This window comes from Haemaphysalis longicornis, unplaced genomic scaffold (assembly GCF_048455015.1).
Source record: "Haemaphysalis longicornis isolate Haplotype H1 unplaced genomic scaffold, Haemaphysalis longicornis Haplotype H1 scaffold_5, whole genome shotgun sequence".
Taxonomy (NCBI): Eukaryota; Metazoa; Arthropoda; class Arachnida; order Ixodida; family Ixodidae; genus Haemaphysalis; species Haemaphysalis longicornis.
In genome coordinates this window covers 148,651,648-148,677,896 of record NW_027526385.1, presented here as the reverse complement: position 1 = coordinate 148,677,896, position 26,249 = coordinate 148,651,648, and the positions used below count along the sequence as shown (strand labels likewise).

At 47.3% G+C, this 26,249-nt stretch overlaps 1 protein-coding gene across 10 annotated transcripts in view; it reads right to left on the bottom strand.

Moving 5' to 3' along the window:
- The window catches only part of LOC144138729 (TNF receptor-associated factor 4-like), a 107,460-nt gene extending 81,803 nt beyond the window's left edge, over positions 1 to 25,657 (bottom strand). For 4 of the 10 annotated variants that reach the window (XM_077671147.1, XM_077671148.1, XM_077671146.1 and 1 more), the window contains exons 1-3: positions 19,855 to 19,878; positions 14,832 to 15,116; positions 12,857 to 12,961 (exon numbers count right to left, since the gene is read on the bottom strand). In XM_077671147.1, coding sequence (XP_077527273.1) covers positions 12,857 to 12,961; positions 14,832 to 15,116; positions 19,855 to 19,863 — 399 coding nt within the window. In that variant the 5' untranslated portion in view covers positions 19,864 to 19,878. The other 6 variants (XM_077671144.1, XM_077671145.1, XM_077671142.1 and 3 more) reach the window with 6 other exon arrangements.
- Between the last annotated feature and the right edge of the window lie 592 nt (positions 25,658 to 26,249).

Genomic DNA, 26,249 nt, shown 5'->3' with positions numbered 1-26,249 from the left:
CTATCTCTACAATTGCGAATGACCATCCTTAAGAGAGTTTTTCACCACAGTATCATCCCCTTTCTTGCATGTGGAACCTTATTCCTACATTCATTCTAGCGATCGTCGATCGGTGCTCTGGTGATTCTTGCGCGCAGGTGACACCATCCATCGGCCTCTCGCCGCATCTCGAGCTAGGGCAGGTTCGTTTGCTGCCGTTGACGAGCCTCTGTGACGGGTCAGCGCTCCGCATCGCGATACAAATTTTTTCGATCACGTCTTTCGAAATCACCTTGGAGGACAATCCCTAGCCCAATTTTTCACCACTCTATCATCCTCTCTTGCACGTTTACCTTGCTTTTCGCGACGACCTTGATTTTGGACGGCAGCAAAGAGCGGTCGTTGCCGCGGCATGTGTGGTGCGAGCCGTTTCGTGCGCCGTATGGGCATGCACGACCGGCGAGTGTGCGCAGCGCTTCCACGCGCAGAAAACGCTTCATGCTTTCAGCTTGCTTGATTTCTTCTTAAAATCTAGCTATTCAGCTAAGCTGTCGTCACAGCCAACAACGTTGATCGGGAAAACGAGCAAGTTCGGGAAGCCCAGAGCGCTGTGGTCCGAAAAAGTTTTTAATTGCCTTATAATAATGGATCAGGAACTTGGGGTACATCCATATTTGTTTGAGCCCGTTGCTTCGCGTATGAAGCACAGAGCACCCGACGACACGGCCGGCCCCGCGACTACTCGTGAAGGCAATGTAGTAGCCACGGCACTCAGGTAGGAAATCTCTGGTATAGGAGTCGCTTTAGGGAATCACACAGTAGCATTCCGGTTAAAAATCGACACAGAAGCAACTCTAGACAATGATGATTAATAAAGTGCAGATTACACGCCTGCTTAATTCAGAACGTCGCCCAGAAAACTAAGACACAACGAAGCTGCGTCGCAGGCCGTCTTCCGAATATGACGCTACTTCCAGTCGCTGCCTCTCGGTTTGTCGCTCTTCTGGCGATGCGGCAGGGAGCAGTGGGCGGGGCTAGGGTCAACTTTAACGATGAATACCGCTGTCTCCAAGCTAAAAATGACGAAAAAACTTTACAGGCATAAACTGACCAATGTAATAATTGTAAAAAGTAGAGTTTTGACCGGTTTTAAAAGCGCTTCAGTGGCCCTTTAACTCTTTCGGGACTGCTCCATAGGCCATCGATCACATATGATCGATGGTTTCGCGAGCCTGCAGAATACCAATTTTCGCTCGATGGAACACCTAGCGACATCTAGGAGATAGTTTGAAAACTGGAGTTTCTCTTTTGTGAAGTTTCCTTTTTTACCGCCAGACGGCAACGCATCAGATATTTTATTCTGACGGGCAGTGGTTTCGAATGTAAACAAACATGGCGTCATACTCGCGTGAGCGCGATGAGAAATCCGCCTTGTCTCGTCTCGCATGTCTTCGCCTTTTACTGTGGATTTTAACGATGAGAGTGGCAGTGAAAAGTCGGAATGCAGCTTTAGAGATCGGATTTCAGCTCAAGTGAGGATTCGGGTGTTGATCAGCCTGGAACATCAAATCGCACTTGAAGGTGGGTGTTGGTTTCGGTTTCAATTGGCTCTGGAGTAGGTATATGCGCTCGAAATATATTTGTTTATATTTGTTCGCTAGGGTGTTAACTACCTATGGTGGTGATCTACTGCCACCAGCGCAGAAACGGATCAAGTTTTTGCCGAGACGAGAGCCCTGCATGTACCTGGGCAGCGACGTAGCCATGGCCCTAGTGCCAAAGAGATCACACACAAAACAAAAAACCAGTTACACCAAGCCGCATCAAATGTCCGCGATGAAGAAAGCATTGTGTTAGATTTTGTATATCCTGAAATAATTTTATTCTTTTTTGAATATTTTTATATTTACGCTTTTTTCTGTCTTTTTCTGTAGTTTTTTTACGAAGTTCTTACTTTAAGATTTTTTCAATGTTCTATCGTCAGTGTTGAAGTAAAACTTGGTGTTATATGTCAAAGAACATATAATTAGCTGCATTTTGGTATATGCTAAGGCAGGATGGTGCCTTTGCTTTATGTTATAAAAAATTTGTGCCGAGACCTCCCTTTTTCATCACGTTTTCCGGCGGTCCCAAAAGAGTTAACTAGCAAGGGCAAAGGTTCCAAGAACTCGTTTGTTCAATACATGCAACTACACTCGTCTAAAATAGTCGATTATATTGAAGTTCACCTCCAATAAACTGAATTTTTCATGCCAATATTATTGTTTTCTATCAGTTCGCAATGTGACACAAAAACATTTCAATCACTTTTGGTCATTTTTCATTGACTGAGGCGCAGTGGCCAGCACTGGCAAACAACACCTTGCTAATGCATCAAAAATAAATTCAAAGTGACGGCGGAGAAGCCGCGCTGTGCCTGCCACCTTGCAGCTCAGCAAAAGCCAACTTCCATACCCACTCATGGCCTTGATGAAACAAAACCATAACGACATTGAAAAAGAAAAACGTTTTTTTCAGCCAAGGTTTAGTACACAGGGTCATCATATCATGGCAGTCGTATCTCGCGGCTCAATTCGCGGTCTGCGGCACAGGACAGCACTGATAAAAGAATTTGGCGCACTAGAGGTGGTTCGGCGCAGCATGGCATAGGTAAACAAGTTCGGCACTCAATGGCGCAGCTGTTCCACCCCTGCAACCATACCACTTGCACCAATGCACTTTGCTTTAGCACTCCTAAAATGCCATCAATTTAGTAACTGTAGAGAGATGAAAAATATAGAAACTATAAAAAGTTTCTTATCACACAAAAAATAACTCGTAAGTATAAGAAACTCAAAATTTCAATACAGTAGAATCTCGATACAAATCTCACAGGGTCAAGAAAAATATTCGTATTACCCCAAATTATGTATAACCAAAACCAGCTAAATTAAGAAAAAAATCTGACAAACTTACCTATTGCCAAAAAAAGCTACCCGTTTTACTGAAAAAATCTCATATGTACTCCTGCTGTTTCTTTTCGGCAAGGTCTGCCAGTAAACTTTGCTCAAACGCATAAAAATGCATGCAGTGTCCTCGGCGATTTCTTGTGTGCCCATGGCATGCCACAGAATGTCTAGTGCCTGCAGCATTTCAGCTGCCGGTGGTGGTAGTGGCTCGTCGTCGCCCTCGTTACCGTACGCACACCACGAGTGGCAAGGTTGTCATCCACTGAGCAACAATGATCAGCGGTGCGCCCCCTCCCTATCAAGGCAGTCCCAGTCCACAATTTCCAGATTATCCGGATCAGGGGCCCCTCTGTGGGACTCCTGAAGAAGCTGCACTTAGCAAAGCAGTTTGCTAAAGTTGTTGGCATGACTCGGTCCCACACCATAGCAATGAAATGGATGGCGTTAAGAGGGTTCAGCAGTGCCAGCCTCCCGTAGACAATACATGGACACTTTCAGAAGTCATAGCGCACCTAATATTAGGTGTGGAGCACCTTAGGACCGCACAATGTCCGTCCATGTCCGTGCGAACAGCATTTACAATCGCAAATAACCACACAGGCACTGGCATGATTTGAGCCTGTGTCTGGTAGACCAGACAGAGTTAGTGTCGGTCGTCTTAACCATTGGGCTGCGACCGTGAGTTAGTACCCGAGAGTCAAACGGCTTACTCCCTCGCCTGTCACGGTGCGGAGTACCTTAGGACCTCCCAATGTCCGTCTGCGTCCATCTGTGCGCACACCACCACCAAATGAAAATCAAGCGAAGTTCCATTTGAGCCGTGAGTTGCAGTTTCATTTAGGGAATAATCAAAGTGCAACTCCCGGCTCAAATCAAATGACGGTCGGGGCGCAAATCGGATGTCATTTTGAGTCCCCGTACTCCGCACCCTTGCCATCACCCACGGAGTGGCGATGGTGCCATTTTTTTGGCCTAGACTTATGCGGTGAGTGGCAACGTTTTCCACCGCCGAAAATGGAGAGAATGTTGAGGACAGATTTTTCATCTAGGATCTTGATGTTTTACAAACGAGTAAGAAATGTAAGCGAAAACATTGGTTGTCGGGGTGCCTGTGTTTCAACACGCTGCATTTAAAAGGATCACGCAAAAACAAAATTCTGTTTCCAACATTCCCTCCCTTTGGCTCTTCTGATTGCAAACATGCCAGCAGAATTCCTGAGGCCCATAGTTTCAGCGCTAGGCTTTCTAAAAGTTCTGCAGCTCGACAACGCCCGCAATCAAATTTCCCACTCTTGTTGGTGGCTCCATCTTTCGGAATCAGGAAGAAACATTATTAGGCTCTACCACTGACCGCGTACACGCTGTGGTCTTGCTATGTTACAGCGCGGATCGCCGGACTTTTGGGCTCATGCAGCATGTGCATGGGAAAGTGAAAAAAAAAAATACTGCAGTCAGTTATGCGGGTGGGCACCACCGCTTTGATAGCAACTATGCATTGCAGCGTCATCTCTTGCGAGTCGGGTTCCATGCTTATCAGCATGCGGGGAACAAGGTTAGACCGATGGCGTAGTTCGAAGCGGTGCATATTTTGCTTTTTCACCTAACGATGGCTTGCTTCCGTAGAAATGCTGTTTAGCTATTTATTATTAGCGAAGACAAAGCACTTGCCCGGAGTGACATGACGCCAAATCTTGCGAGTGCATCTGTTGCATGCCGTTCATTGCATGGCGGTGTCACAGTGCAAAACTGCAGGAATATTTTCTTTTCTTAGAGGTTCTGAAGGGGGGAAGAGGTCAAGGGGATGGTTTCGGACTTGAGTCGCTAAATAAAGTTTATTGGGGGCTTCCTCAACTGTGGACGCCACCCAGCTCCTTCATTTTTATTTTTGCTCATGAAAACATTTTGCCTCCTCCTCCTCCTCCCCCCTCTCCTTCGCATAGCATAAGGAATAGACGTTTCAGGAGAACCCGTTTGTTAAGATTACGGGGCCAGTTTTTTCTTTAGCTTCCGCTTCGGCATTCCTGTGAAAAATTACTGAGCTTGCACAGCCTATTGCGTCTTCACACACATACGTCAGTGGAGTAATGTGTAAACTCGCTGACTCGTTCGGTAATTCGAAGCAGGTCTACCGCATTATTATATTGTTCGCTTTGCGTAGCAACCTTCCTAAATGTCAGGGCACCTTTCTAGAAATCGTTAAATCAAACGTTTTTATATAATCCCTTCCAGGCAACATTTTTATATAATCCCTTCCAGGCGGAAATTGCTAAAAAGCGCAGACAGAGGCAGCTGTGCGAGCGCACAGAATGTTAACCGTACTGTAAATTAAGGATATTGAAGTAAAAATATCACTCCCCTTATATTCCAGTTAATGGAACGTTTTCAGGCAGACCAATGAGTTACTTTTACTGCTGGTATTAAGTTTATTTCTCTGCTGTTTAAATGTGCCCTACCAAAACTGCTCCCAAAATCCTCCTTCACACCGCTCCATTTTCATTCCCCAAGACAAAGAAATGTACGGTGTGCCATAGGATGCACTTACACAACGTAAAGGTAAGTAAACCACACTCGGAATTCTAGCTAAGTCTTTGAAAAAAAAAATGTGATCTTAATGTTTTTTACTTCTTCCTGTTTGTTTATCCTCCTTTTTTTCATCCCTGCTTGCCTGGTCTTTCCGAATTATTCACTTTTTTTATTTCCGTTGTTTTTGTTACGTTTAGGGTCATCACTCATTTTGATCCCTTTAAAGCATGGATAAACGATTGGTTGTCCATGAACGTTCACCGGAGTCCGCCTTCTTATATTATATTTTAAATTTTTTGTGTCAATGCACGCACATACATCTTCTATTTATTTTTGCAGACTGATGTTATTTATTTTTGCAGAAACGAATGTTACAATGTGCTCCCTTGTATCTGCGCATAATACGTATGTTCTATGTGAAAGTGTAACTTGCATGTTACTGTAACTTGTATCGTGTCGAAGTGCAGCACAAGACGAGGAACAAAAACAGAGAACACACAGCGCACTTGGTATCTTCTGCTGTGTTCTTGTCCCTCCCTCGTATTGGGCTGCGCTTCCACACACATACCAACTCGCCCAAACCACTACTCTGCTGAAACTCGTATGCATTTATATGTCTAGCGCGTTCCCTACAACACCACTTGACTTCTTTTCGCAGCACTTTCCTCGTGAAGCAGATCAATGGCTTTATGATTTACCTCTCCCCCCCACCGCATCAAGAACTGCTGTTGTTGATGTTGAAATAAAGATTTGAGCGATTTGTATTTGTTAAAATGCTATTCAGCAAGTACTTGGTTCTTTTTCACTCATTTATATTCCATCGGAGCATGCCCGGCACATTTTTGTTAGACAACAGAGCAACCACCAGCAGACCATGATGGTGACTTGTCTGATTTTGGCGCCATGGAATGTGCTAGGTTCTGTCTTTATACAGCTACATTAAATCCTGTCGTTATATTCGTAGCAGTGCTATTAGAAAAAGCCTTAAATTATGTTTTGGTTGAAACAGGTTGGAGCTGGTCAACATTATACCTCCGTCTTTCCCTTTTATTGACCCGTACCTAAATCTCTTTCTAGTCCCATACATAGGTGTGTAATTGACGCTGTATGTTAACCGAGGGATTAATAAAGCCAGGCATGTCCAGTTCAGAGAGATACTTCCGTCTTCAAGCAAAATGTGTGGACTAAATTCAGTATCTTTTGTAGAGGTAACACATACCTTCTTATTTTGTGTATGCACCCATGCAAAGCTCTTTCGTGTGTTTTCTATCGCTTATCCTCCGCATTTAAAATGCACTTGGGATGGCAGTATTCAGTGACCCTATTTATTCAACTTCGCCTTGGGCTGCTCCAAGAGCGCAGTGCAGCCGTGAGTTTTTTGGAGTTGGAGTACGACATCGAAGTGATTCTGGGAACATCTAGGGCGGGTCTGTACCTGATAATGCTGTGATAATGATATTTTGGTGGCATATTGCACAATTTCTGCTCTCGCACAGCCGACTTCTGAATTGGGTCAATTAATCCCCTTTTTGTAGGGGGCTCACAAATTCCCACACATACACACACACTGACAAACACAAGCAAGCACGCACACACAGACACACGTACACATACACTCGTCCACACGCAAGCACATGATTGATGATTGATTGATTGATTGATTGATTGATTGATTGTAGAGTTTAACGCCCCGACGCAACGCAGGCGATGAGGCGTGCCGTGAAAAAGTTGACCGACACATGTCTGAGGAAGACAAAGTGCAACACATTTTGAAGGGGATACGGACAACGCTTTCAACCTCCTGGTTTTCAAGAACTGTGACAAAGTACATGGTATCGCCAAATGTCGCCGCTTTGAGCAGGCGAAAAGCCGCCACATTGTTCAACATTTCACACGACTTCCGAACACGGCTGAGACCTCGTGCGCTGACAACGTCCAGGTTCAGTTCCCTTTGACAGAGGCGGCACCGACTTCTGAAAATATGACCAGAATAGTGCTTCGTAATCTTGAGGCCATGCAGGGTTCGCACAGGCTTCAAAAGCAAAAATTCAAGGGTTTTCAAGGACTTTCAAGGACCGGAAAACACATTTTCAAGGTCCCCATCTAATGTTTTATCCGAGATTATCTATAGCTTTTACAACACAATGCCACAGTTTTTTATTGCACAATACTGCACATTTAGATAGCCACTAACAGGTGCGTGAATGTTCCCCCAGCTTTATTTTTTATTTCATGGTTGGTATTTAGAGGTTTTCTTTTTTCATGTTGTTTTGCTCAGGCTGTTTGATTTCAAAATTTCGTTAATGTTGCCTGCATGTCCTGCTTTGTCAGCAATAGTATCAGTTGAAACTGAATCAGCAAGTGTTGCTCTAAGGCAGGTCAAACTATGTACACGTCCACCATTTGCACGTAAAAGCAAACACAGATGGAGCGTATGAGGCACAGCAAAGATGCAATAAGGAAACGTCCACCGACTTGGAAGATGCAAGATAGAGAACAGAAGCTGGCTTTCACTGAATTGTATTGTGACATGGATTGGATTGAGAAAAACCTGCTCCCAATGTTGCCTCGTAATAATTAAAATCCACAAAACTTTTTGAAATTTCAAGCAATACACTGAAGCTTGATTGCTACAATGTTTCTTTAGATTTCTTAACACCTAAAATCCACGACAAACACTCAATTCTTGTGGAAAGACAGGGCCATTGATTCTCTCCATAAAAATCAAGGATATTCAAGGACCATTTAAAATTCCGAGACTTTCCAGGCCTTGGAATTGACACTTCTGAATTCAAGGGTTTTCAAGGATTTCAAGGACCTGTGCGAAACCTGCCATGGCTCCAGCCGCTGTTCAGTCTAACCCACAACCCTCCAGTGTGCCTGCTGTATCTTTGATACAAGCCGTTGCACGCGACGAACTCATCCATCTCGGATTCCAGCATATTTGCGCCCTCACTCATCCAAATGATCGCCCTGTTCCTGCCTTCCAAGCGCCTCGACGTGAAAATATACCGCGGCGCTTCTGGTACCGCAACCCACATGAATGGAGGACGCCCGATGACCGGCCAATTTGCTTCAACTGCTGCCGTGCCGGCCACGTCGCCCGCTACTGCCATAACCGCTCAGTCCCATCGTGCCCGACCAACTTCTTCCGGTACACCGACGAGGGCAATCGAAGCTTCTACACCAGCCATCAGACGTCCCAGCCCAAGTTCTCTAATTCTACTGACAGTTGCTGATCCGGTCACTCGCCGTCACCGCAGACCCATCAGTCCCGTTCACCCCGCCGCTCTTCCTCGCCATACCCACGCTCCACCCAGAAAAACTAGATGATGCGGTGCCCAGAGGTACCGCTGCATTTTCTCGACGACCCGAAAATCCTCTAACAAAGCTGCCCGCCGAAAAGAACTTGTTAGATGTTAAAGTTGATGGTGTCCCTGTGAGTGCACTGATCGACACAGGGCGCAGGTGTCCGTGATGAGTGCGCGATTTCGCTCCCGCCTGCGCAAAGTTTTGATGCCAGCCACTTGCCACCGAGTCGCTGAAGGAGGAACTGCTGCCCTCGCGGGCATGTGCACTGCACGCGTCACGACTGCTGGTCACGATACCTCTGTCCTGTTCATCGTTTTAGAGCATTGCACCCATGACCTCATTCTCGGCCAAGATTTTCTGTCGGACCATTCTGCCCTGATCGATGGCTCTCTCGGACTCGTCCACCTTGACCTACCCCTGTCGCCAATCACCGTCGATGAACCCTTGCCCCGTCTATGCTGCCTCGAAGACACCCGTTTGCCGCCTCAAGCTTATTCTTGCATCCCACTATGTGTATCTCCATGTGTTCCTGACGGCGATAACATCATTTCTCCAATACCAGACGTTTTACTGGAGCGCAACGTGACCCTCCCCCCCCACAGTCGTCACAATCACGCAAAACCAGACTTCTCTTCCCTTACTATAAATTTCAGTTTTTCTACCCAACTTCTGCCGCAAGCCATCACTCTGGGCCTCATCTCCGCTTTAGAGGAATGCCATGTTTCTGCATTGGCCGTCAATTGCCAACAAAATACTGGCCCTCATATTCCGAATGCGATTGCACCGACCGAACCTTTCCCGAAAATGTTGGCCCCAGATTTGCTGCCTGCCCAAGCCGCTGCCTCCTCCGCTGCCTCCTGGCTTCCTTTCGGGACGTTTTCGACCTGAAGAATCGCTCTTTAGGGAAAGCCACGTCAGTCACACACCGGCAGCGCAAGCCCTGTTCACAAACGCCCTTACAGAGTCTCTCGTGCAGAGCGGAGAATTACCCAAAAGGAAGTAGATAAGATGCTAGCTAAGAACATTATTGAAAGTTCTTGCAGTCCATGGGCCTCTCCAGTAGTGCTGCCGAGGGGAAAAATGGCATATGGCGGTTTTGCATCAATTATCGACATCACAGTCACAAAGGACGTGTATCCCCTCCCAAGGATAGATGATGGCCTCGACTGCCTTCATGGCACTAAGTATTTTTCATTCATTGACCTTCGGTATGGTTATTCGCAAATCACCGTAGATGAAATGGACTGTGAAAAAAACCGCCTTCATAAGACCCGATGGTCTGTACCAGATGGTCTGTACCAGTAATGACACGAGGCACCGACAGGCGACTAACTATGTGGTTATGGGAGGGTTGGCCACAGGTTAAACAAACGGGGATTGTGCGACGAATTCTCGTGGAAGAAGAGGACGAGGTGTGATGGTTGCGCATCCCTCAGTGTGTATTAGCAGCACCCAGCCACTTGCGCTTTGAATATTGCAAATACATTTTTCTACGGCATCCTCACCTCGTAACAATATTTAGCAAGAAATGTGTTCCCAGTACAATTATGTTTGCGTGTTAAAAGCAGAGCGGGTGACAACTTTAGGCCCCCTTCTTTGCGTGTTGAAAGCGGAGCAGGTGAGAACTTTAGGCCCCCTTCTTCACCTAGAAGCGCTGACAAATCGGTAGTATCGCCAGCACATCGCCGCCCAGCGTGATGTGCTCGCCCGCAAGAGATGTGTTTTCCAGTTTTTGCTCTGACGTTAGTGCGATTTTCTTGATGCGTAACACACCCAATCGTTGATGCTGGAATTTAACACCCATAAGTAGGAGAGAATCCTCCTTTGAGAAGTCATGTTTATGTGGCTTCGACAGAAGCACAGCGAACCAAGCTTCTATCACGTAAATGGCAGGATTCACAACGAATGCTGAGGGAAGTTTGAAGCCCAGTAGGCTCACACGCGCTCCCTTGCTGCGGCAGTAGCTTGCTGCAATGCTTTTGTGTCGCAGCCATGTAACTGCTGTGTACTGCTGGCGCGGAAGTGAATTGTCTAAACGTGCTGTCGAATTTCTGTGTTTTTACCTCCGTGCAATGATATTAAAGTTTAGGAAACAAAGAAATACAATTTTTTACCTTCTTAGACACAGTAACCTTATCCGGGGGTAGCAGGAAATGAATCTAGCTTTTCATTCATACCACGAAATGCACCCTCCTTGCACTCTGCAAGTCGCCGACTTCGTGTTCCCCAGAAAAAATTGCGCTCACCTCCCCGCGAGGGGAACCCTGTGTAGATGCGACGCATCGTGGGGTTCACTTGGTGTTTCCGTTGGATTGATTCTGAAATCGCGTGAAACGTGTCAGGAACGCGTATGATTATTATGTCTTATGATTATTTTACGTTTTATTGGCCAATCTTGGTCAATCTCTCTAAGTGGTATGCTTGGGGCTTCGCTGTCGCAACGACCTTTACTCCATCATTGTTGCTGTAAGTGGGAGCTTCTTTCTTTTATTGCAAGTGTTAATCATTGCCCCATCATGCGTTGCATCAGTAGCATCTTGACGTAGTTTGAATGAGTCAAGGATATAAGGCGCGTTCGTAGCATTTGATTCTGTTCCGGTTTTGTGGCGCATTGGGAAGAGCACCATGTACCTCGCGTTCCGCCCACAGGGTCGTGGGATCGAAACCGGGCGCCGCTATTATTTTTTTTTATAGTGTAGGGGGAAGGTTGTGGACGGACAACAAGTCGCATCTAAAATGGTCAGCATGCAAAAATGCAAGAAACAGCATGTGGGCCAAGTCATGCCAGTATTCATTCCGTACTGATATCTGACATTCTTGGCGACGATCTTCGGTCCCATCAGAGAATGCTCGTGTCCGCGCACGACCGAAGCATGCCGTCATCAGTGCTATATTTTCTTTTGTGTGGCGGCATAAAGCGTGCTTCGGTGTCCTGGTTGTTTTTACACTGCTAGATTGCTGCTACCTGATGCAGCTTTTTGGGGTGATATGTGATGCCATCCGTGAAGCAAAAAAGTGTGAATCTGAGTTGGGGCCAAACTGCTGAACCCTCTTAAGCAGGCTTATTCACAAGTCATCATCCTTGCGATCAATGTTGACTTGAAGGCGACACACGAGAAGTCCTTTGAAAGAATGCTTAGCATTCTGTATCAGTCCCGCATGAAATGACTAGGTGCATGGTCATGTTGGCAAGCAAAGGTATTGCATTGACTGTACTGTCGCATACTGTCGTAGAAGATCACAATGCTTGAGATGTGATCCTCTCAGGCATCTTGGCAGATTGGTCTTAATGGTCCGATTTGGAAGACCTTGGTGGACTGGGCACCTTGGATGGACTGACCGACAGCCTGTTGCATTCAAAGTGCTGCCCATAGCTGGCGCAATGAACATACAGCCCTTTCAATGGCAACAGCAAGCTAACAACGGACATAACAGTGGTCTGCAAGGAAAACTTCGTATTGAAATAAAAAAGCTATTGCTTTACATAAAAAGTCTTTCCAGTATAGTTACTTATGTCTTATGGGCTGCTCAACTGTATTGGAGCATCAGTAACTGCACACACTTCATATTTGACAGCTTACATTAGCAATTAAGCCAGTGTGCCTGACAGACAGGCCATCATACCAGACGACTTGCCTTAAAATTGTCTTTTGTTGAAAACACCTCCTCAAGCCAGCAATTTTTCCAGAAAAAAAAGGCCACCCAGGATTTGCCAATCAGCACTAATTTAAATTTTTTTAGTACTGAGTTTTATCAAAGGCGAAGATCAATATGTATAATTTGACAAAAAATTTGAAAAAGAAAGGGATATTTGGGTATGCCTAGAATTAATGCTAGATAGGTAGAAATAAAGTAGGCTAAAAGTATGCAGGACCAGCCAGTTTTTATGCATATCCCAAGACCTGGTGCACTTTTAAGATACCCGTTTATACAGAAATTGTTTAAAATTGTACATATTGTCAAATGTGAAAGGTATTCTTACATGCGCATTGTACCTCTTGTGCTGGAAGTATCCATGAGTATTATTTTTTGACATGCAAGCCGATCTTCTTCAGTGGCAATATTACAAAAGCATGTCTGAAATGCGCACTCACCAGCACATCCTTGAAGGCTCCTTTGAATGAGCACTCTGTGTCTACATTAGGACAAGCAGCCGCCAGTTCTCCTAGGGTCTCCCACTCCTCCGTGTTGGTTGTCATCTAAAAGACAAAAACAGAGATGCCATAATTGCATCCAGAAGCCATGCCCCATTATAAGTAGGTCCCGAATCTGGCAGCTTTTTTTTGTTAGCAAAGGAGATAAAAATATTCGCCGCTGCTGACTTGGTGGCTCCAAGCATGCATATATTGGAAACTCAGTTGGCCTTTCAGGCTGTGTTCTTTCGTAACCCACCACTTCATCCTACTACGCAATGTAAACATTTCCTATCACTAAAACAGGACTGCAACGGGCACAGATCAGCCTCTGTATAGGTGAATCTACACATGTTTGCGCACTCAAGACTGAAACATCCCAGAATCGTTCCAGGCAAGGTTAATGCGGTTTGGATGATCTGCAACTTTTCAATGTCCTGAAAAGGCTATTCCTTTATACCTATTGCTGATTTAGATTCATGGGGTTTATCCACCGAAGCTACACCTGGGCAATAAGGTGTGCCCTAGTGATGGAGGACTCTGGAACAATTTTGACCACCTGGGAATCTTATATCCACGTCTAAGATTGGAAACCATCAAATGAACTTGCCAACTACAGCGTCATATCCCTTACAAGCAACCTGGGCAAGCTGGTCGAGTGCATGGTTCTTAAAAGGCCACTGAAGTGGTATTAAAAAAATTAAATTCTGTCTTTCACAATTTATACACTGGTTAGTTCATGCCTAATTTTTTTTTTCAGAATTTTTTTCTTGCTAGGGAACTGCGGTATTTGTCGGTAATGCTCACTTCGGTATCGCAAGAAGAGTGAAAAACAGAGAGGCGGCAACCACAAGCAACATCATACGCAGAAGACAGCCAGCACTGAACACCATTATATCGCTCTTTCCAAGTTTTCTGGGCGAGGTTCCAAATTCAGCAAAATGTGCAACCCAATCTTTATCCATCTTTATTATCTCATGTTAGGAATTCGTGACACTTTTGTTTTGTTTTAGCACCCACAGCAGTCAAGTTGCCAAACTAGTGCGAGGCGGTAGTTCCCAAATCCGGAAGGAGCACAATATGTGTTGAACGACGACTTGCACTAGAGTTGCGATAGTGCATACCTAGGCAACAACTAGACAGTGCCTTGCAGCTTCGAAGCGAGCACTTTGTGAGCATAAACAGTAGATGTTAAAACGTGTCAGAACCCCAATCCCACATTACAATAACGAACTTCTCTGGAAGCACATTTTTTTGCAGCCATTTTGTCCACCGTGGTCTAGAACATCAACAAAAAACATGCAATAAGCATACACCAATGTACCAACTGCATGCAAAAGGCCAGAACTCTGGTTTTTAAATTAACAGAGGCATTGTCAAAAATGCAAAAGTGGCTGCAAAATTTGTATGACTGCCTTACTGGAAGCTAGCTCCCTTACAGGTCACAAAATTCGAAAAGGTGGCCATAGTTGACAGCAAGGTTAACAGTAATCTCATCAATGCAATCAAGATTACTGCAATTGCATTACTGCAATTGCATTACTTCTGCACAATAAAATGTATGGCCTCTGCAAAGCGCGCTCGTCGAAAGCACGATTTGGACGAAGGTTGCCAAGTAGACGGAAAATGAGCAGACCGGGCAGAGGCAGTGCATTTGCGCGCACCTACATCTCTCACTTCTGCAGAACTGGGCATATCGAAAAATCTAAGCAACTATTTGAAAAATCGAATAGTAGATATTTGATTCACGAATCAGACTTTTATCGTATTCCAATATTCAACTATTCACACACCCCTACTGTAAACATTAGGAGATGATGCCACAATTTGACCCACTCCTCCTAAAACTGCACCTACACTTTTGACAACAGCAGGAGTGTTTTGCTTTAGTTCTTCAATAAAGACAGCGCAGGAGAAAAGTAATCCAGTCACTCACGTAGTTCAGTTGGCCTTGCCATCCACAAAGGGAGCATGTGAACTCGTTGCAACTGTCTGTATGCACCCGGGCACAGCGCAGACAGAACGAGTGGCCTTTGCCATCTTTAAGTCCCATGGGCGAAGCAGCGTTGCACGTGCAGCACAGGAGCTCCTGCTTCACCTCATCTTCAAACGGGATAAGGACGCCGTCTGACAAGCCCTTGAAGTCCTTGAGCTGGTATTTCATGTCGGAGGCCATTTTCAACGTCCACTCAAAGCCCCTTTTTGTTACTGGGACTTGCTGCTGTGCAGGCAGGGAAACAAGAGATGGATAAAACAACTGCTGTTAGACTTTTAAAGCGCATGCTCACACAACACTGGAATAGCCGCCTCGGCTCTGTCTTCAGTCATGTAAAGGACAGGTCACACATACTGGAAAGAGATTAGGTTTCCCACAGCAAACCAGACCAGCAACCATTCTGCTATCACTAGCTACATGTATATGCTGTACATGTGCCCATGTGAAGGATACAGACAATGTCACAATGAATAGATGCATTTTGGTCTCCCCCATTATCCACACGCAACTTCACATTGACATTACATTCCCATGTTCTATCTCGTGTGAATGGCTGGGGCCACGAGCTGGCCCAATGCCCATCCAGTGACTCCAAAGAGGTAGAGAAAACATCTAGCCTGTAGCAAGAATGCCAGAAGTCCTATTCAAATGCCTCACAGCTGCCAGTTCCTGGAGCAGGAAATGTGCAGAGAAACATCGTCCTTTGCATGTCTAGTTTTTAACAGGCAAATTATAGGAAAGGAGGAGAACAGGAATCTAAGGAAGAACCCGCCTTCATAGAAACTATAGCTTAGAGCCAGCACAGCAGCTTAAAGTCAATGGAAAAGTAAAATATCTTCAAATCTATCCTTGCCACCCTCAAATATAAAAGTTTTGAACATGTAGCACAAAAATCACAGATTTACAACTCTTAATATACTGGTTGTCAGGCCAAACAAATGCTTCTTTTTGCCATTCTCTTTTCAGTGCCACCTCACCTAAATTAAGCAGCGTAACAACCTGCATCTTGATTTGGCAAACGAAAAATAAAACCAAATGTAAAAATATTAAATTGTGGTATTAACATTACAAAGCAGGTAAGACACTGAAACGGAATAGCGGCGGCCTTGACTATGCTCTTGATTGAGGCATGGTGACTTGGTGTCAAGCTGTGATTCAAGCCCACAACACATCTTTAATAACTCACTGTACCACTTCAACGTAACAATAAACACACAACCACAACACCGGGTGCTCAACTATTCCTCTGAGCATGCACAAACAATTGCATTGTCAGATTCATTTCTACAGGTAATAATGTAACTGTTAGTGGTGCTCAGTTTATACTATGCTCCATGTGTGGGCAACCCATGAATGCTCTTATTCTCTACTCAGTCAGCTGAAGTATGAACAACCTGCAATAGGTTGAAGATATTTTGATGTCTTTTATTGTGTAGAGAGAAATGGTTGAGGTGTGGAGTGCAGCAAATGGGCATCAGTGTGACATCACTGCATGGTTAGAAAAAAAATGTAGCTGAGTGTCTCCCACATTTGTCAGACACACATGATGTCAGTTAACATGCACAGCCCAGTAAGAAACTACATGGTGCTGGCAGTGATCACGAACTGATGCACGTATACAGAGCTAAACATGTAACCGCCTGCCAGACTGGCACTCTTGGGGAACACAGTTCCACATGTAGGAAAGAAGGTGATAATATAGCCTAGAATCACAGTAGAATTAATGTCTATTGAAAGTGGTCATTAGACATCTATTGCGATGATGGGCCTAAATACCTTCAGGCCTCTCAGCCACTCAGCACTGACGGCGAAGTGGTAAAAAGAGCACCTCCGCCGACCTCCGAGTGTTTGACACCCGTACAAACTGGCAAGGCAGTAGCGTCGTTTCTGTCGTACGCTATCTTCAGGCTCGAAGCAATACTGATCCTCAGACCATTTTATGTAATTATCACACACTAAAGACTTTCAAGTGCCTTTTCATGATTGGCGGGATATTAGGCACGGACAAAAGCAATAATAGGAGAATAAAAATGTACTGTCACTATACCCTTGCAGGTATTAATGGGAATTTTTTCAGGTTCCAGAAAATCACTGCAGAAAGTAGGGACTTTTATAGGGAGCGGGCGGCCGTTGTATGGCACCACCGTCGCTTCAGCGAACAGCACCACCCGTGGCGAACCACTCGTCAGTGGAATGCCGGTGGCAGACAGCGCAGCGTTATTGTGCATGGCTTTCTTTCATTCTGCTGCGGTGCGGCTTGCAAAGCGTACATAACCACAAGGACTTTTTTCAAATCGGTAATTCTCGAGTGTCGAGGTGACCTTTACGAGGCAAGCCATGTGTGTGATTTACACCCTTTCTCAGTAATTACAAATAGCAGACAACGCTCAATGTGCCAAGCTGGAAGCCAAGCTGGAAGTGAAAGTCCATTTCTTCATGTGTGCATGCAGTTTGGCATATCGAGAAGTATATTGCAGCTACATGCTCCCACAAAGCCAGTATGTGCAACCGATCCTGGAATGCTGTGGCGCTGGCCTTTCGCAGTTGATGACGAAACGGTCTCGTGCACAAGAAAAAGACAAAGTCGGGGGTGCCTTCTAAGATTTACCTCAAAACAGAAATTGTGACAGACGACGTTTCCGTAACTTCATTAACTACGGTTGAAGCGTGTTTAATTTCACAGAAATGATCTTACTACAGTAATCGGGAATCCTTTACAGAATAAATACAACATTATAGTTGAACGTTATTGCTTGTCATGGAGAAGCATTGCTTTACAAGAATCGCAATGGTTGCAGGCTAGTTGGTTAATGGTTTTTCAAAAATCAATTCCTGCGTGGCTGAAGGACGCGAGAGAGGAGAGTGCCGAAAACCTGTACTCAGATTCACAACTAAGTGCTGCGGTCGGTTTACAAGCTGCCACATACGCTTGAAAAATCATGTACTCATCCGCCTGACGACGATTAGAGTTTATAGCAAAGCTTTCTTGCCTGGGTTCCCTTGGTTGCCTTCTGGATTTAAACTTTGACTAGTAGAGTGTAGAATTCGATCAGCACGCAGTTTGGTCTTTAGATCGCAGCGTCTGATTTTGACCATTTGCCATTCTATTTCACACGAAGAAAGCTTCGCGTTCAAACATCGTAATCATTAGACGGAGGGCTGGATGATGTTTCTCCTCAGTTTTAAACTTCCATGCACCCCTGTCCAAATCCAAACTGCTTCCAGCGTGTCAGAAATGTGTCTGTGCTGGAGTACTCAGGTTGATGCACCCATATTTGAGGCAACTAATCGCGCGTTTAATGTGTCTTCAGAAGGCATTATGCGATTTTTTAGGTAGTCTGTAAAGAATATTAAGCATTAAAAAACACAGCCTAAGTTAAGACTCACATTTTTAATTATCGGTGCTGGCCTTTATTCCATGCAGTTGGTAAAACGGGAAGGGGATAGGGGATGGTTTGTAGCTTGGGCTGTTGGGTGGTTGAATAACTCTGGCTCTTGATAAAATGACCACTACAAATGTGGGAGTTCCACTTCGGCTCTCAGGCTCCCATGCTGTCACAGTGTCGCTCACCAAAACCCAAGGCACGAAGCTCACGGTTAGAGAAAGTATAAACTACCACATTTCCATGGCGACACAGTAATCAATCTCGTACGCAAGTGCCTTTCTCTTTCAAAGCACACATATCGAGGTACCCAACGTTAAGGCTGGCGTGGAAACCGTAGTCATTGAATCTAGTTAAGATAATTTAAGGTGGTTGAAATGAACACTAATATGAATAATTTTATTCCACCTCAGATCGCGCAAAGCCATGCGCAGAGCGCTGCAAAAAGCGCCCATGTCAATGCAGCCCATTCCCAATCTGGGAAGGGTCAAGTAAGTTTACATAGCCATTAGGAAATTTAAGGAGAAATGAATACTAATAGTAGTATTATTCGTACTCAGAAAGGGTGGAGCCAAGCGTGCATCGCTGCAAAAAGCACTCATGTCATTGTAGCCAATACCCAACTTTAGAAGCGGCCGACAAGTTCACGTAGCCGTTAATGCACCTAAGAAATCAACATATCTGTCCAGACTTCGTTTCACCGCACATATCCACTCACAACATCACCAAAACATTTAAAGCACCGAAGCAAACACAGCAAGAACAACGGGAGGCTGTGTAGTCCAATGCTCCGGCTCATTCCACTAACGAGGGGAGCGCCGAGTGGTGGCGCCACCCGTCCAGCTGCCCGGTCCCTATATCTTTTCTACAACGTGCTAGGCTGCACCCGGTTGCCGTGCACGCATGGAAAAATGCCAAAATTACGAGCGCTGAGGTGTTTTTGTGATCTTTTGCCCAGCTCTTAACGCTAAAATCACCCACTGTCCTTGTTCACACACTGCGAACTTTGAACAAAATGAACCTTAATTGCATAATTCTTATCTATTGATTATGAGGTTTAACAAAGGGAATAAGGCACACCGTAGCGGAGGGCTCCAGAATAATTTCGAACACCTGGGATCTTTAACGTGCATCGAAATCTCAAACACACATGCGTTTTAACTTTTCACCTTCATCAGAAAAGTGCCACTGCAGTTGGGAATCTAACACAGGCCCTTGGGCTACTACTACTGCATTGGGCCTAGAGCTCGGACTGCATATGGACCTTATGCACAGGTACGTACAGAAGTAAAATGAACCCGGGAGTTTTGGCTGAATTTCATTGCGGCACCGCCTAGGAAAGCCAACGAGAAACAACGAGCGGTGCTCTGGAGATGCATGCACACCACCCCCGCCACCTTATCTGATACATTTAATTGTTGCTCTGCTGGCGTGCCTCACTGGGTTTCAAAGGCAGCGCTTGGCTCAACAACGGCACTGGTTACACTGCCGCCCACAGCCATCAGCAGCGACCAAATCTGGCACTGTTGGGTTGGAAGAAGCTGCCCGCTCTAAAGTAAATTAATTGATGTCCTGCTCACACGCGTCATATTGCTGCCTGCCAATCATGCGAAATTTACCCAGGGACGCGCGTCATGTATTTACTCATCATCAGAACACTCCTGAGCGAAGTAGGCAGCAGCCGTCCTCGGGAGCAAATAAGGAAGCTGCAAATAAAAGAACACTATCAGGGCACACACTTCTATTTTAAAATAACAATGGATTTCTTATGCTGCGCATGATCACTGGTTGCCTTTAAAGCATGCAACAATGCACGTTTCCAAATGCGCAGCTTTGTTCAACCTAACAGCGACAAATTTGGTCAACATTGGTGGCAGGAGCGGCATGGTAATTAGTGCCGCTGCCCTTGGAAAATTATCACTCCCACTTGGACATGCCCTAAAAGTAACACTTCAACATATCAGATAGGGCAGCATGGGCAGTGTCGGGCGCTTCGACGCACGCACTGGCGGGGGCCCTGGGGCGAGCAGCGCACAAATGAAATGCACGTGTCGCGCGGCGCCTTGAGACGCCGCGCATTTCGAACGCCTGCGCGCACCGGATCTCTTAACCACCACCACATGCGATGGCCACCGACGGAGACAACTGGCTTTTCCTTCTTCCCCGGCCGTCAGCGTCAGGAGGAAGGGAAGATGAAGACAGGGGAGACGCGGTCCGGGCGCGGGAGAGCTCGGCCCGCCGTCTTCGAGCTCCGCGCGAGTCCTGTTTTTTTAATCGCCCGCCGGGCTGTAAATAAATGTACAGTTTTGTATCGGAGGCTGAGTCTGTCGGTTGAGGATACCCGGGGTCAGATCCTCAGCGCTGCTGCGGCTTGGAGGAGAAGCCCCGGGGAAAAGAACATCACGAAGAGAACTGGCGCAGTCGGCAGGATCTTCAACTGCGACGACTCAGCTGGCCGGCGGGCGAGACGGGCCCTCGACGGACGGGGCACGCGGAGAAATCACCGTCTGCTGAACGAGATCGGCAGGAGCAGCGAGCTCACCACCCAGGTGGAGAAGCGGCTCGACCGGCGCTCTGCGAACTTCTCATCGGAGACCGAGGCAGTGTCTGCGGCCTGCTGAGCGGCGGAGAAGCAGCTTGACCAGCGGTCAGTGGAGGCGTCAGCAGCCCACTGAACGAGGAGCGGCAGGAGCAGCGAGCTGTCGGCAGGCGAGAAGTCAGCGGGCGATTGTTTGGTGGACACCTCGGCGGAAAGAGCGGCGCACAAATGGATACCCCATCTGCACCGGTGCGGCATCTCTACAGGCACCGAGCTATGCAGGTCAGTGCCTCGTTTGATGCTGGGTCTGCGGTTCACCATGACACCTGGCGGCTATCTAGGTGTAGCCGCGAGATAATGATGAGGATTAGGAAGCGTGCATGAACGTTGCAGGGACAGCAAGCATTGCAATGTCGTTCGCTGAGCAGAAGGCGCTATTGCAGGCGAAATTGAGAATCGCTGAGGCAGAGTTAGCAGCGGAACGTTCGAAGAGTGAACGTTTCAAGAGAGCTAACAATGTTCCTGCCTCACCGATTGCTCAACGAGTAATGTTCGGCGCTGAGGGAGAGAGTGGACTGGGGTGCGCCAGTACGCCGAAAGATGTGCGGTGTGGAGTCCATTCACTGGGCGTGCGTGAGCCTCTTGTTTCGCGGGATTCGGCACTATCAGAGTCACGCGGGATAGGCGAAGAGAGGATAGTGGCGCGCGTTCCTTCGTGGGCGTTCAGTTTTCCTGCAACCATGGAGCAGGATACTGAAGCATCCCGCGTAGTAAACTTCACCCAGATGAAGAGGGAGGTCAAGGAAAGTGTTACGCGCGAGGCTGCATTGGGAGATGACAGGCAGTCAAAGGTGAATGAGAGTGTGCGCATGCCGGTGAAAAAGCTGGTAGCAAGAGAAACAGCCTCAGCTGCGTCGCATGTTCCCGTTCATGTGGCCGATGAGCCCTTCTCTACTCCTTGCGTCACACAACGGTGTGTGATAGAGAACGGCGCTTCGTGCGCGCACGGTGGTGTAGTAGCGGCCGAACACGAGGGTTCGCACAGGAAGGTGCGGAAGAACTGTGAAGTTCGTAAATCTGCCGTTGTGAAGGGGCTGGCTTCAGTCGAGTGTGAGCCCGTCGTCGCACCGTGCGGAGGCGGAGAACATTCTGGGAGCGTGGGCGAGCGGCCCGTTGCTTTGCAGAATGCAGCAGAACGGGAATCGCGCGAGGATGCAGTTGGGGCCACGCACATTGCGTCTTGTATTTCTGGAGATCCCCAAATGTCTTGCCGCGAAGATGTAATCGCCATGGGGAGCTCCAGCGAATTTAGAGAGGAAAGCCTGCTTCAGGGTCCGGCCGCTCATGTAATGCAGCCCCAGGGAGTTGCAGGTAGGACTGTGGGAGTGGCTGAAGAGGTAGCATCTCCAGCATTGCATGTCAGCGTTGATGTGGCCACGAAGCAGCCCTTTGCTGCTTACGCTGACCAGCGGTGCGTAGTGGAGCACGGCGCTCCGAGCTCAGGATTGGCTGAACTGGGGTGTTCGGACAAAAAGGGGAGGAAGCGTCAGCCAGCTTCACCGCAGTGCAGCGTGGCTGCAACGCAGGCCGACGAGGCAGCAGCCGTCCCTTCACGAGCGAGAAAGCGGGGAGGAGAGGGGGCCCTGTTACTGTTGTGCGACGGGGTGCGCCGCATGGCAAGGGTCTTTTCGGATGACGACGGCCAGTGCATACCACCTTCTAAAGGCCGCTCGCTCTGAATGAGCTAGATGAGGTTGTGGCTAATTTGTCATGGTGACCTGCAGCCAGGGTCATGAGGCACTGGCCGTGCTGATTGTTGTGTCGTCAAACTGAAGGAACGATGGTGCACGTGCCAAAAGTGTGTGTGGTGTGTGTTTTGTGTGTGAAACATTCCTGAAGTTATGTTTCACAGTGGTGGTGAAGGTGTCGGGCGCTTTGACGCACGAACTGGCGGGGGCCCTGGGGCGAGCAGCGCACAAATGAAATGCACGTGTCGTGCGGCGCCTTGAGACGCCGCGCATTTCGAACGCCTGCGCGCACCGGATCTCTTAACCACCACCACATGCGATGGCCACCGACGGAGACAACTGGCTTTTCCTTCTTCCCCGGCCGTCAGCGTCAGGAGGAAGGGAAGATGAAGACAGGGGAGACGCGGTCCGGGCACGGGAGAGCTCGGCCCGCCGTCTTCGAGCTCCGCGCGAGTCCTGTTTTTTTAGTCGCCCGCCGGGCTGTAAATAAATGTACAGTTTTGTATCGGAGGCTGAGTCTGTCGGTTGAGGATACCCGGGGTCAGATCCTCAGCGCTGCTGCGGCTTGGAGGAGAAGCCCCGGGGAAAAGAACATCACGAAGAGAACTGGCAGGGTGCACGAATCACTAAAACGCTGCTTGCTGCTTACCATCAGCTCTCCTAGGGGGCACTGCAATGCGATTCAGTCACTACTTCCCTGTTCCATTTACTTCTGCGCGGACAGTACAGTATTTCCAAGACTCAAAATTCAGTGTTGGCAAAATGACAGAACAAATTGAAGTGAGTCAGAAGACATGTAACAGACTCAGACGAGAGGTCACACTACGCGACAGCTTTCCTCCTTGAAGGCTAAAACTTCATTTCCAACTGTGATGACCTTCCTTTAGATCCAGAAACACCATACCATTTTATGAGGTGTTAAAAATACTCTGCCGGCACTGAACTGCATTAAAATTTGATGTTACAGTGCATAATTGAAGAATCCTACTGGTCAAAAAGAAACATGTGAAGGGGCTCAGAATGTCCACAAAGCAAATCAGCAATGATGTACTCAGTTGTCGCTGCACCACTGCTTGCAAAGCCCACTGTGACCAATTATTGGCTCACTGTCGGCCGGAATGCTCAAGTGTATTGGATGCACGAATAAGAATAGCTCTTGGGAACATTCGTAAACAATCTGTAGCTGATCACCTGTCTCGATGAAGGAAGGGGAGCAGGAAGGTGTGAACAAGACGTGCAATTCTTAGGCGGAAAGCTGAGAAGGCTGCCTAAAAAGTCTGCGGAACTAAGGTTTTCCCTTTTTTTGGGGGGAGGGGGGGAAGGCAGAAAAGGAACTCAACAGTAACTCTCTCAGGTGTGTCACGTAGTCCTCGCACAAATTATTCGCAGAAAGAAATGTGGGGTAGGGGGCAAGAGAAAGCAAAAAGAGCCCTTCAAATGACCCACTAATGAAAAATGGACTTTATTACCTAGGAGCTTTTGCACTACTAGTCAATTTCATAATTTTCTTAACTACATGTGCATACCCCAACATTCGAAAGAGGAAGCCCTTCCAGAAAACTAAAGGCAAGCACACTTAGCAAGCACAAAACTCTAACGACTCAATTTTTTATCCCTGGAAACTCTATTCGTCCATATTAGTGCGAGAGCAAAGGCCTGTCGAACAGTTTTTTAACGTTGTAGCCGACGACATAATTCAGATGATGAGCAGGATGAAAGCACTCATCATAGCTTCTGTACGGACTGCACGAAAATCAGCAGCAGTCTTTTGTGGACAGGAATGCTCAGTTTCACAGCGAGACTAGTAAGTAGCTGCCTGTTCTCAAAGGCGATTGCTCACGCCGCACCAGTCACATGCGTAAAGAGTGACAAGGCAAACATGGGAACACGGCCGCCAAAGCAAACAAATACTGCAACGTGACCAAAAATGGTTCAGACTGCGTTGTCTACGGCGCACGACTGGTCGTCGCACACAAAGCAATCGTCAATCCTCCTCGCGTACAGGGGGTATTGAAAGAAATGTGAACGAAGCACACAGCTTCCGAGGCATGCCGCACCGTCTGTCTTCAGTCAGTAAACTGCGCGCATGCGCACTTCTTTGAGAGGGTGGCCGACATTTCTGAGAAATGCTTGATCAAGAAGCGACGCGAGTTGTTTATTTCGAGGCGTCTTTTCACGCTGTGACACCACTGAGCAGGGTGATCGTTGAAGGGCATCATGCTAGCTGCAATCAGCCTGCTGCGAGCTTGGCTCCCAAATGTAGTAGATAACATGACACTCAGTGGCGACAGAGCATAAAAAGACTTAAAATAAATGACCGGCGTCGTTTCTTTATCAAGCATTTCCCCTAACAGCAGGCCACACACTCAAACGCTCTGAAAGACCAACGCATGCGCGCAGTTTACTGACAGTGCGACGAGACGGTGCGGCATGCGTCGGAGACTGTGTGCTCCGTTCGTATTTCGTTTAATCACCCTTGTACAGCGTAGTGTGCACACAGTAAAACGATAACCACATGCAGCGGCAGCAACAAGCTAAAATATTATACACAGACCGCCGGGGCGACGACAGCAACAGCATGTTGCCGCCGCTCGCGTTTGGCCGGACAGAAGCAGCCACAAGAGAGCGACAGCCATTAAACAAAGGAGCAAAGTGCGCCCCGCTCCAGTACTACTACTCGATACGATGGCCTAACACGCGCAGCAGTAAGCAACGAAGACCCTTTTACAAACAATGGGCAAATATTAACAAAAGCAAGGCAACTGCGAGCGTGCATAAGTTGCTATCACTAAACCAGCACCGAAACATGTAACGGTCAGCAACAAATGCGACGACGACAAAGCACGGTTTGTTTTGCGAGGCTCGACGTTTATCAAAGACAATGAATGCTTCAGCGATTCCGTTTCTGCGCAAACGACAATGAAGATATTGCTTACATTCAGGGTAGGCACCTCCAGTAAACCGATGAGCAAGTGGGCTGTCAAACCAAGCGTAAGTGCACACAGGACGAGCGAAGTGTCAGCGGTGCAAGCATGCGAGAACGACAAGCGCGCGCGCCGTTGAGGCTATGCCTGTAGTGCTAGACCGATCACAGAGTTTCGAGAGTATGGATCAATGCGTGATGCTATTCCCTTTTGCCTCTCCTGCCGTCGGCGTGAAAAGACGACTCGCGTGAAAAAGAATTCGAGAGTCGGAGTCCGAGGCAAAACTGTTCATTGGAGGTCTAGAGAGAAAAGAGAGAAGCAAGAACATAAAAAAGGACAAAGAACCGAGCGTGCCAGCAGCGGGCTGTAACACGAGACGTGGCGTCGAGGCGCCCATGGAGTTAACGCAAACGGAGTGGCAGTATGCAGGTTCTTGGCTGCAGTCTGCGGGTACATAACTCCCCTCCCCCCATTGCTGGATAGACACACAACACGTAGTCCGGAAGGTGCGAGGGGAACCTACGCTCGCGAGTGGAGCGGCGTGGAATGTCCGGCATTGAGCGGGGACCGGTGCGTCCTGGAGAAGTGTCTGGGGATCCGTTGGTGTTATCCGTTTCGGAGCAGCCGTGCGCGCTTGAAGGTGCATCGCTAGTTGGGTCTGCGTTGGCTGTTGTGTCGGATTCACTGAAGAAATCGGGGAGATGTGCCGCAGGATCAGCCTTGTGGCTTTTGAATTCGCGATGTATGGTGTGGTTTCGCTTTCG